This window comes from Oreochromis aureus, linkage group 11, assembly GCF_013358895.1.
Source record: "Oreochromis aureus strain Israel breed Guangdong linkage group 11, ZZ_aureus, whole genome shotgun sequence".
Taxonomy (NCBI): domain Eukaryota; kingdom Metazoa; phylum Chordata; class Actinopteri; order Cichliformes; family Cichlidae; genus Oreochromis; species Oreochromis aureus.
The window spans coordinates 24,973,974-24,986,647 of record NC_052952.1 but is presented as its reverse complement, the minus strand read 5'-3'; the positions used below and the strand labels follow the sequence as shown (position 1 = coordinate 24,986,647).

Genomic DNA, 12,674 nt, shown 5'->3' with positions numbered 1-12,674 from the left:
TGTTTAAAGCACTTTGAATGCGCCATTAGAGTAGAAAAGTTCTATACACAACCCAATCCCTGATGTCAAATAGTTCAAAGTCATTAATGTAGTTATGACTACTGATATGTCACATGTGCTACAAGAAATGCATTTATTAGTAAGCGCAACTTAATTGAAACTTTGCTATTGGAACTCACAACTGTTTGTACTATTGGTGAAAAAAAATCAAAGTCGAGATCAGCCTTTAAATAGAGATACTATGTTATCTAGTTTAGCACTTTGAAGCAGCTGTTGTTCTGATACGGCACTATATAAAATTGAATTTAGATTGAACCTCAAGGTCTGAGAAATACTGTTGACTACCCTGGCTTAAAAGGAATTCTACTTCTTTCCTGGATTCCTGTATTTTGCTCCAGGCTTTATTGAAACGACAAGGGTCATTGATACAACTCTTTACATTGGTTATTTAGTACTAGAGTACATAGCAAAAGTGTAATGTTTATCATAAGAAACGGGTGTCAGGTTTGGTGCACTGCAGCAGCACAGCGGCCCTTTTTAAAGGTTCATTAGAGGAAAGAAGTCATTTTGGTTTATGAAGGGTTGTTTGTTCCAGCTTGTGCTCTTCTTTGGTCTCATTGTGGACTATATTCCAAAATATTAGGTGCCTCTCACAATTAAAGCAAATATCTTTAGTAAATCAAGGGGCAGCAACTTCATCTGTAAAGGCAAGGAGAACTGGTCACACCATTCAGATTTTCTGCCCAATTATCTGAATGTTAATGAAATGGTGATGACAAGAATGAAAGGATTGTTGGTGCTGATTTCATGGTATTTTCCACAGTTTGTCTCAGACAGTGTTACAAAAATAAACCCTGGGAGACAGCTTGTGAGGGTAAAAGTGCTAATGAGAAGGGTCAAGTAAGAATGGCCACAATGCTTCTAGCTGACAGAAAGATGGAAGTTGGGGAGAGGAAAAAAAAAAATTCATGCATGTCATGCTGCAGCAAAGGTGTCCACACAAAAACTGTGGCTTTACCTAATGCAGTACATGCAAATTTTATATTGAATGGTCTTTCAATCCTTAGTTAGGGTTAAGATTTTAAAGACCTCCACAGACAGAAGGGTCAGATTTCACGCAAGGCCTGTGAAAGTAATGCAGTAATGTAATAAAATACCAGATTACTTCATTCAATACTGCAGACCATGCATCACATTAATTTGGGGTTGGTGATCTTCAAATAGGCCTTTTTTAAACCAATAAAATACATCATAATACTGAGCATGTCATTATATTTATCACAGACAGTATAAGAAATGACCAAACGTAGGTGACCAAAGGTGCAGTTTTTCTTTATGTCACTGGCTCAAAATGCATTCCAGCAGGATGTGGACACAAACATTGTAGTTCACAGTTGGCACAATCCACCGAGTTCACCTTTGGTTACAGTTTTATTCTTATAACAAAGCATCAAAAGCAGATGATTTCCATCTTCCTTCAAGAGTGGCTGAATTTGGTGAGATCCTTCAACCTTAGCTCAAATCACATGGGCAGTGATTTATAGCAGTGTTGTCTGCTACACTGCTCGAAATCACTGTCCAAGCTCAACTGGCAATTTTCAGTGGCACACCAGTTTACTAGTAAACTCAAACTGAAAATGTACAAAAATATTATTGTGAGGGAGTATGGAGCAGAAAGAAAATCTTCACTTTGAATCTTGTGTGATGTGTAGCCAGTATTGTGTGACAAATGCCAGGCACCAAGTTTGTTCTGCAAAACAAAAGAAAAAAGCCAAGAATAAAATTATAATCTCCAGTTCCAACCATGTCAATGTGTCACTGCTGTAGTAAACCCACAGAGCAGATAGCTGGCCCTGTGTGCAGATCAGCTCTGTCCAAATCTATGCTGACTGCTCTGTAACCCCTTCACCTTTAAATCTTGTAAAGCTTTATATCCTCTTTCATCAAGATTAACTAATCAATTAGAAAGGTTGCTTCAGGAAGAGTGTTCAGATGCACTACGTCCTAAACCTAAAATACCCCTATGTATGTACTCTTCTTATGGTTCAGAACACAACGAGCAAGAATATTCTCTCTGGTTTCACCTGTACATGATATACTTTAAGCTATTCCTTGCTGATGAATTCCCCTCACAATCATAATACTGGAAACATAAAATAGGGCAGTGAAGACTCACTGGCCACAGATCAAACAGCTTTTCAGCAGCCACGTTCAAGGTCGAGCATGAACCCTGAATAATATTTTGATGTAGATTAACTGACAAATGCAACTAAAATCTGTGTTTACAAGGTTGCAACAACCTAGTCCTGAGCAACCAAAGGGCAGCAAACAGTCCATCTTGTTTCATTTATAAACCAAACTTTTGACTCCTAGAGATTTATTTTTCAGTAATGCTTCAGTTTGAGCCATTCAAGGAACTCACCACTGATTTGTGCAGCTCCCAGTTCTTAGTTTCATGCCTTCTCTTCACCGCCATCTTCTGCATCAACAGAGTGAAACTCTGCAACATACAGGCTCTTGTCAATGCTGCTGGGTATGGGCTTAATGTCAGTAACCAGCTGGTCCTCAATATTCTTCAAATTGTAGCGATCATCTGAAGTTATGAGGTTGATAGCCAGACCCAAGTGACCAAAACGCCCTGTGGAAAAACAACATTGTAATACCACTACTAATACAACCTTGACACAAACAGTAGCTGTAAACCTAACTTCTTATTGACAACACGACAGGTTACCTGATCTGCCAATGCGGTGGAGGTAGGTCTCTGCATTTTTGGGGAAGTCAAAATTAATAACCACGTTTACAGCCTGGATGTCAATTCCCCGAGTGAAGAGGTCTACAAGAAAACATGTGCTTACTCAACCCAGTGAACTTTCATTCTTCCACTTCACATTTTTCAAATGCAAAAACTCTTCACCTACCAGTGCAGACTAGGTTTCTGCACAATCCATTTCTGAAGTCATGGAACACACGGTTTCTGTACTCCTGCATCATCTTTGCATGAATGTAGAAGCATGAATAACCAAGTTGAGTGATTTTCTTTGCCAGAAGCTCAACTCTCTGAGTGGAGTTACAGAAGATGATAGACTGATTGATCTGGAGCTGGAAGAGAAACATATTTCACAAAATATGAACAAAACTGTTTTGTTGGAAGCTGTGTTTACATTGTGTTTAGTAGCTATAAGTGCAAATTTTATGTTTATCACAAATACATTTTCCTTTGTACTTAATCTAACAAAAAATGTGAACTTCAAATACTGGTTATAGGCACAGTGGCACGCAAAGGTTTGGTCAAAATTTCAGTTACTGTGAATAGTTAAGGAAGAAAGAAAGACGCCCCCCCCCCCAAAAAAAGAAGTACAAGAGAGAAAAAAGGGTGGCACAGCGGCTGAGAAGAAGTTGATGAGGATTTGTTCAGTGGTCCTTAGGTCAAAGAAAATGAAGAGCAACAGAAAATCAAGAGGTAAATGCATTACATGATCATGTGTGAAGCAACTCTGGTGTAACTTCAACTAGAAACAATTGCAAACAAACCATTGTTTTTTCCTAGGGTCAGTACTGTGTGAACACAGTGTAAGAGCCAATTATATTTACTCTAACCCTCATAATGGTCCACAGGCTAAATCATTGCATGCCACCGCTAACTTTTCAGTCAGCCTCCAGGTGATGAATAAAGTAAAAAGTAAGTAAAAGTAAGTAAGTAAAAAAAGTAAATAAGTGAAAAATGAATATGAATATGATGAATATGTTGGTTACTGGGCAAGTTGGCAATATTTTGGATGGCAGTGCAAGACTGATTTCATGAATACTTTCATAAAAGACACGAGAATGTGTCTTGATCAAATTTTTTATGAAATGCCTCATGTGTAATTTCATCTCACCTGGATAGTCACAGTATTCTGAGACTATCCAGGTGATAGTGTTCTTACATTTTTCAATTATTTTTGCATATTTTCCCACTAATATCTTCGACCACAAGACATGTAACAATGTTTTTTGGTTTGTTTGGTTTTGTTTTTTTGTTTTTTTTTGGGGGGGGGGGGGGGGGTGCAAAAACAAAACAAAAAACAAAACAAAGCTATCACCCCCAAGGCCCCTCTCGGTTTTTATTACAACTATTCATTTCAAAGCTCAATTTTTAAAACCTTACCATGTAACTACAACCCAGCCCATGCGGCAGTAAATTATTGACTAACCTCGTATTGTGGCTGGATTGTCTCAGTTGTTCTCCTGACTGAAGTTTGGTCCATTTACAGGATCCTGCCATGGAATTGCATTTGTCCCTAACCATCGGGAACCCTCGCATTAACTTTTATCGAGTAGGGAATAAGTTTGCATTCATCAGCTTACTTTATATTATGCTAACCATAGCTGTGTAGCTAGCCACCATGTAGCACACCATTATATATCAGCTAGCCCAACTTCGGTTACTGAAGTTGGGCTAGCAGTGACGTTTGTAGGGTCCCTACAAACGTCACTGCTGCTGTTTCGTTTCCTGTCTTCATTTATCTCGGAAGTGAAAAAACGTTTTGTTTTTTCAGAAATCCCTCAGTCAGAACATGGTATGTCATGTTTAGATGGAAACTAGCAAGCCAACTCCCTGCCAACTTCTAACTCTTACATTTCATAAATTCTGTTTTTATGGATGCCTGGATGTTAAACTTAATTGTTACACCTGATAGAGCAGCCACACTGACCATTTTATTAAAGATTAAATTTAGACAGTTTGTACCTCTCAGTGACGCTGCAGTCTTTGTTTGACTTTGGGACCAGAAGCGGAGTTTGGACCCGGAAACGGTTAATGACATCAGACTTAAAGACTGGATAACAAATGGTTGGTCAAAACTAGGGGTGCAACAATACATGTATGTGTATTGAACCATTCGATACAGTGCTTTCGGTTCGGTACGCATATGTATTGAACAATACAAAATTTTTTATTTATTTTATCAACTTTTCTTCTGATGCTGCTGTCTGTGTTGAGAGCTCAGTGGATCTGCGTTTGACTACTCCGCCTAGACTGCAATGTCGAGCACAGATCCACTGAGCGCCGCCCATATGCATTCACTCAAGCTAGCGAGAGAGAACCGTAGTGCAAAGACAAGTGGAAGTAGATAAAAACAACAAGCACGCATGCTACAAACTTTACCAGAATCATTTAGACAGCCCTTAGCACATGATTCTAAAAGGGCAAAAGAAATAGGGCAATTGCTACTTTTATTGCTGTCAACATGCGACCCTTTTCTGTTGTAGAAAAACACCGGGTTTCAGGAAATGCCGAGAGTACTTGAGCCCCGTTACAATATTCCTTCACGAACCTATTTCACCGATAACGCAGTTCCTGCTTTGTACAAGGAGACAAAAGCCAAATTAGAGACAGCAGTGTCAGCAGCACCTGGTGTTGCTCTGACCTCAGACGGCTGGACTTCAAGAGCTACCTGACCATCATCGCACATTACATTGATCCGGAATGGCAGATGAAAAGCAGTGTTTTGCAGACATGCCTCATCGAAAGTCACGCCACTGACGACTTAGCCAAAGGTCTGTCAGAAGCTGTGGAAGATTGGAAGTTAGTGTGACCAAATGCGATAATACCTGTAACTACTGACAATGCTAAGAGCATAGTTAATGCTGCCACAGCTGCTGGGCTAGGGCTAAGAATATACCCCAGAAGAAGGGTATAGTATAGCTTTGATTTTAGAAAGCGCCATTTCTCTGTAATAAACTCTTTTCCACAGATGAGTGATTTCTCGATAAGATTTCTTTTATTATTTTGTTGCTTCAGCAACATTTAATTTAAAAACTGTACTTTTGAGTTAAAAGAAATATTTATAATTTTAATAAACTAAAAATTAAAAAAGGCATGAACATTTTTTTTGTATTGAAAAAATATTGAACCGTGACACCAAAGTATCGAACCAAACCGTGATTTTTGTGTATCGTTGCACCGGTAGTCAAAACTAATCAAAATTTTGATTACTTACCCTGGAGAAGAGCGTGTTAAGACAGTGTACCTTCTGTCTTTCAGTCACATAGGCATAGTACTGAGTGATGCCCTTCAGTGTGAGTTCCTCCATTAGGTTGATTTCATAAGGCTTCTGCATGTGCTTACTCTACACAAAAGAGTTTACAACAACTTAAGCTGTTAAACAAGCGTACAAACAAACTTGCAAATTTTTACTCATGCAGAAGATTTAATGTTTGACATCTCACCATGAATTTTTGCACACTGATGGGAAAAGTGGCAGAGTAAAGCAAAATCTGACGATTCTTTGGCATGAAGCTGATGATATTTTCAATCAGGACCACAAAGTCCTGGGAGAGCAACTTATCTGCCTGAATAAAAGGAGGGGGAAGGTAAAACATCAAAAGGAATAGTATGCCCACAAACTTAAAAAAAAAACAAAAAACCAAAACAAAACAATAAACAATATAGAAAAAAAGAAAGAACAAATCGTACTTCATCCATCACCACCATTTGATTCTTGTCCACTTTTGCCACGCCCTTCTTAATTAGGTCCAGTATCCTTCCTGGTGTGGCAATCACTACATGCACTGCAGGAGAAGCGAAGCATGAAAAAAAAGAAAAAAAGAAGTTTTACCAAGGAAAGTGTTACTGCCATTGTTACTGTCACTCAGCTACATTTACATGCCAATTTACACATTTATAAAAGAAAGGTAAGTTTGAAACAATGTCATCTGTAAGTAATCTGTGTTTTACATACTGAGAATTGTTAAGTACACACCAAATAAGTTTGTCTAAGATACGACTACGTTTCAGTGTAAAAGCTACTTAAGTTATTTTTATTGTGTTCTCTGCCCTGTAAGCCCAGCTTACAATCTTTCTCTCTTCCTGGCCCCATTCATTGCAGACTTAAGAGCCAACAAACAAGAGTCAAGATTAAAGGAACAATTTGAACCTCAAATATGAACATATTTGCTACCTCGCCAAATAGTCAGATAAGCACATAAAATTTTACTATATGTTGGGGGAAAAAAAAAATTAAATATCTTTAACAATATTTTTTTTATAACTGATATCTAATTAAAGTTGACAGATTCAGTTCCAGCCATAAAAATAACTTTTTAAAAATTGTCTTAAATACCAGTCTCATCAAGACGCATGATGTCATCCCTCAAGTTTGTCCCACCCGTTGTAGCCATGATTTTGACTCCTCCCAGGTGCTTGCTGAGTTGAATGCTGATCTGGCTCATCTGCAGGGCCAGTTCTCTTGTTGGCACCATTACTATGGCTGGAAGGAAACAGATAAAATAAGGGCTGACATTAATGCAGAAAAAAATAAAGGTTTCCAGCAGCAGAAAAATTATTGATGGAGTAGTGCAGTGCAGCAATCATAATCAGTATATTATCAATATTTTCCATTAGTTGTAGAGCAACAAAAGAACCACTGATCAAAGTGTGTGTGTGTGCAGCTTGACCACAATATCCCTACAGTTCATGAAATAATCCATACTTTTCAGTCATGGCTGTCATATATTCACGCTCATGTCTCAGTTTCTTTTATTGCACTGTGCTGATGCACTTCACTTAATTATCAGTAGTCTGTAGTGCTCCAGACCACTGATTCTGCACAGTACTTTCATGCACTACTCCGACGCTGTGAAGCCACTAATCATGTACAGTCTGTCGCCACTTTCTTCCACTGTTGTCTAGCCACCAGGCATCATCTTCAACTTTAGTTGCTGGTCTCAACACTGTCATGACTGTAAGCCATCAGCCCAGCCCTAGAAGAAACTCACCCTGGATATGATCCTTCTTAAGGTCTATCCTCTCCAGGAGAGGAATGAGGTAGGCACCACTTTTTCCCGTTCCATTTTTAGCCCTTGCCAAAATATCTCGTCCTGATAGGGCAATAGGGATGCTCTCCTCCTGTTGGCAGACAGACAAGTCGATTCAGAAAAATGGGCATGGTTTACTGGACATGAAGCAATGTAAATATACAGGACTAAAGGATCACCCCTATTGTTTCCTCTAAGAATCAAAAATGTGCAATGTGACACCAATGTATAACAGTTCATACTTGTATGTAATCAGGAGGACTAGAGACTGGACTCATTTAGCCCCCTACTCACTTAAATTAAAACTTTTTTTTTTAGAGTAAATTAATCAAAAATGCTTCTTTGCTATTTGGTAGATGCATATTAGTGTTTCTCCTGCTATTTTTCCCCCATTTGTGGACAACTCCCCTGCAAAGCATATGGCTGAGGCATGGGGCTGTATCAAGGCAAAGTGGAGGTAACGGGATTCTGTTAAAAGGTGCAACTATTTATATGCCTAAATTAACACCAAAAACAGTAACCAGAGTTCTGGCTACTTTATTTACCTGGACAGGGGAGGGTTTCTCCCATCCCATTTCAAAGATTCCCATAAGCAGTTCTCGCTTTAGGCAGTAGTCTTCAAATTCATTTCCCTTGGTGGATGTCACATCCTGGAAAACACAACTCAATCATTTTAGTTTACTGTTTAAAAAGATCCAGAGGTTGAGGATTACAGCACTAGATGGCAGCATGCACTGAGTCTAAGTATGTATGTATAACCAGGGGTGCACATAAGTGGTCCGCAGGTGCGCATGCGCTGTCAAAATAAAAGACGCGCACCAGATAAGAAGTCGCAACGTGCGTTTGCGTACATAAGATTTTCTGGAGGAGGACAGACATTTGTTTAGAACTCTTAAAGATGTCGAAGAAGCAAGCTCCTTTAAGCAATTACTTTGGTGTTCCTCCACCTCCAAAGAAATGTCAGAAGGAGTCCGAACCGCAAAAGAAGCACGTATTCTCGGAAAAGTGGTTGCAGGGGGTGAGCTGGCTTCAAACAAATGATGAACGCACAGAGATGTGGTGCAGAATATGCCATGAAAATCCCACTCTAGCGGACAAAAACAGTGCCTTTTATATGTACACAAACGCGTGTTGCAACTTCTTATCTGGTGCGCGTATTTTATTTTGACAACCCATGCACACCTGCGGACCACTTATGTGCACCCCTGCGTATAACTATACTTGCTTGTAACGGCAGTCACCTACCGAAGTTTTCACCCTGGTGTCTTTTGGAGGAAGCTCCAGGCATTTCTTCCAGTCATCACCGAACCTAGTCGTAATCAGGAGTACGATTTTTGTGGGGAAGACCCAGACAATTATCAAGTGAAAAAGAAAATAAAGTTTTAATGTAAGCACTGTAACATTTTGTTCTTTATTTCATAATCTTCAGAGAGGGAAAAGGGCTTTAAGCGGTGTGATTTGGCTCAACTTGGAAAGATGAAGAACTAATACACTAAAAATACACAACAGCTTAATGTAGTAATTTCTATGGCAAGCATTGGTGAAAACAACTTTAAAGCAGCACAGCTTGCAAACTATACAAACTCAACAGTAAAACTAATGTATGCATGGCTAATATTATAACTCATAAGACCCGCACAATGGAGTAAGCAATTATTAGAAGTACTAATTGTTTCAACTAGATGGCAGAAATTAGCCAGATATAAAGAATAACTTTCACTTGTCCATATCTGTATTGCTAGTCTAGTTTTTTAAAATTTACATGTACAATGACAATAACCTATTGTTTTCTAAAGCAGTTCTACTGCTGGCCATAATATTGAAGAGTACAGAGAGCATGCTGACACCTTTAAAACTGACCTCTGGAAACCAATGTTATTTTTGATGCCCACTGGTTATGAAAAACTAAAAACAATTTCAAATTATATTCCTTTGGTTAGGCAGATACTTGCCCCCACCTGTACGTATGTCCCTGTTTGGTAAATGAGTGAACATCTAAATAAGCATTAGATGCAAATCTACTTTTTATGGTTAATTTATTTTGGATCTTGCTTTTAACACCCAGCTAGCCCTGGTGTGAATGCTGATGATGTTCTAAAATTGTCACATATGCACACAACCCAAAGGTGAACTACATGATCTGCACAAAATTAACAATCACAATTCTGTAATTCATGAACTTCCAAACAAAGTACTAAGTGCTCACAACAGCAAAAACATCTTACTGTTAAACCTTAAATTATTAAGTCATGTCAGGACAGGTGTAATGGTAAATAAAGCTGATAGCAGGGATAAAAAAAAAGGCTTTGACTGTTTATTTTGCAATTTTCAGCCAGAAGATTTGGTGAGAAGTCCTGAACTTTCCCATGGGGTTCTCATGCAGGTTGTTCTCTAAAGCACAAGCTATCAAGCAACAAAACATGATTATGTGAGGAAAAAAACTACACTTTTCTGTTTTCAAAGTAGAAGAGAAACATTACTAAAACCAGTATCTTACTTGATGCCTCCGCTGCTCTGAGGTATGCTGGTTCTTTTATGGGCACTGGGATGTTGGACATTTGACAGGAGTTCAGGCTGTTGTCCACCTGTCTTGGTCTGTCCCCTGAGCTGCCCATTTGCTGGTTTGTTCAATCCGGCCATTGGTGCTGGGTTTGCTGTTCTTGCTGTCGCCATGTGTCCAACACCTAACTGGATTTTCCTCACAGTATTGTAATATTTCAGCTTAGTTCCTTTTCACTGCGCTATTTTCAAGTGCACATGTATTTAAAAACTAAAACGTGAGAAAAATAAAACCCTTTTCTCTTATCTATCCTTTTTAAACCATGTGTTCACAATCTAACATTCAGACCTCTTCATAAAAAGAAGTTTGTGTGTAAATTCTGCCTATTTACAATACAACTCTCCAAAACGGAGAAATCAATATAAATAGCGTGACTAATATGACCAAAGAATAAACTTGTGTGTGTTTTTAGTGTGCACTTGTGAATATGAGTTTGACTGTTACATTGACTGAAAATGGGCAGTATTAAAATATGGACAACTTGATCACATAGCTAACTGCTCTCATGTATATAACTCGTGCTGCTGGGGTTTAATACTGGAGTAATCTTAATAGTGGTTTGAAAAATTACAATTCCTGCAATTTATTTAAAGCACTGGCAGGCTACATTAAATTTTGGGGGTCATTTTTTTCGGTTTTCAGTTCTCCTGTAACAAAAAGCTAAGATGGAAGCCTACAAAACGTTAAAGGAAACGATGAACAATAAACAAGAAAAAGCAGTCCAGGTTACCTGCAAGAAATAAACAATTGCGGTTGGTTATTTTTAAGCTTTAACAGGCTAGTCAAAAGAGAAGAGCACAAAAATAACGAGCGCTTCAAAGTGGTATTACTCAAAACCACCTGACCAGATCAACGAAATACATTTCAGATGTGTACCAAAGGCAAAGCTCACCTTTGCTAAATTGTGACACAAATAATGCTACTACCACAAGACTGGTGGTAGATGGCAAAAAAGTCTATCAAGTATTTGTGGAAATATAAGTAAAATGAGGAGGTCGAAAAACGTTAACATTTTAATTCTGACAACTTTGCCTTTGTTTTGATGCCGAGGCTAACAACTTAATAACAGCTGCAAGCCGTTTTAAATTTTAGCAGCCAGTGTTATGGTCACTTAGCTAGCCAGTGCAATTGTTAGCCATGTTAAACAACAAAGTAAAGCCAACAGTGACCGCCATGTATTTAGTTTTTCCATAAAGTTACCGCTATCGACAACAAAGTTAGCTAGATGTCTTTAACTTACACGAGTGTACGCGCCGTTAAAACTTCACGTACAGCTACGTGGGCTTTGCCATCGAGCTAACAAGCTAAGGCTGCGTCTTTTTTCCCGGTTTATGAGAAACTGTTTCAAAATATCTGTCGTTTACAAAGAAAACGCATCTGCATCCGTTTACATCTCACCCTTCAGCACTTCCATTCAACAATCCGAGCACGCTGATTCTAGCCTAGGCAGTATGCGCTAACGGTGACGCTTAAGTCTACCAGTCAGAGAAAGATGCTACCTTTCCCTTACAAACTTACCGCCTGTGTCGTGATTCAACTGTATATCGGCTTTTCGTTTAAGCTTGGTAGGCAATACTTTTGACAAAGGCACAGAAGTTTTTTTTTAACCTTTTGTCTCTTCTTTGAGAGAACTGACAATTCAACATGGCCGCGCTCGTTTTGGGGTTGGCTGTTTGAACCAAAGGAGCTGCCAATTGACCAATCACGGGCCTGTTTTCAAACGCCTCAAAAGTTTTAGCTACTCAGCTCAGAGCATTACTAAGGCACCGACTCTGAAGCCCACAATACTGGCACTATCTAAATATAATGACGCTGACATTAACCTTAATACTTTTATTATTAAGATCTCATATAAATTTTGCCTATTGAAGTAGTGAAGGTGGGTGAGCTTAAATTCATTAAGTCAACCCTGTGAAGTAATGACAGTCCACCAGAGAGGTGAAGAAGAGAGGGCAGGCAGGTTAGAGAGGGTGGAAATGAGTGTCAAGGGTGATTTGTGAAAAAAGGATAGCAGCAAGAGTGACAGGGAAGGTGTGTATGACGACAGTAACACCTTGCAAACAGTGGCTCTGACATGAGATGTAGCTGGAGGTGGCCGCTGTGGAAACCTTTAAAGGGAGCAGCCAAGTAAAGAAGAATATAAGTTTTTCCTGATACTATATGATCAAATATATTAATGTCATCCAGAAATCCAAACCAGTATCTGATAGCCTTAAATTTATGCACAAGTCATATATCTCATATAACAAATACCAGTGTGAATTCTAATTGTGGTTGTTAAAACAGAGAATATGATTTTCACTATTAATCGCAT

The 12,674-nt window shown here is 38.8% G+C and overlaps 1 protein-coding gene across 3 annotated transcripts; it reads right to left on the bottom strand.

Moving 5' to 3' along the window:
- Positions 1 to 1,311: 1,311 nt before the first annotated feature.
- Positions 1,312 to 12,034, bottom strand: ddx61 (DEAD (Asp-Glu-Ala-Asp) box helicase 61). Of its 3 annotated transcripts, none has more exons than XM_031726104.2 (13): positions 11,879 to 12,034; positions 10,298 to 11,090; positions 9,046 to 9,109; positions 8,346 to 8,450; positions 7,762 to 7,891; positions 7,107 to 7,253; positions 6,461 to 6,555; positions 6,214 to 6,336; positions 5,985 to 6,113; positions 2,922 to 3,102; positions 2,735 to 2,836; positions 2,423 to 2,638; positions 1,312 to 1,750 (listed from the first exon to the last, which is right to left on the bottom strand). In XM_031726104.2, exons 2-12 carry the CDS (start codon positions 10,471 to 10,473, stop codon positions 2,454 to 2,456), a joined length of 1,437 nt encoding a protein of 478 aa, XP_031581964.1. In that variant the 5' UTR covers positions 10,474 to 11,090; positions 11,879 to 12,034; the 3' UTR covers positions 1,312 to 1,750; positions 2,423 to 2,453. The 3 variants fall into 3 exon arrangements, with proteins under 3 accessions (XP_031581964.1, XP_031581965.1, XP_039475198.1); XM_031726105.2 differs by having other exon boundaries at positions 11,759 to 11,884; XM_039619264.1 differs by lacking the exon at positions 11,879 to 12,034 and adding an exon at positions 11,601 to 11,747.
- Positions 12,035 to 12,674: the final 640 nt, after the last annotated feature.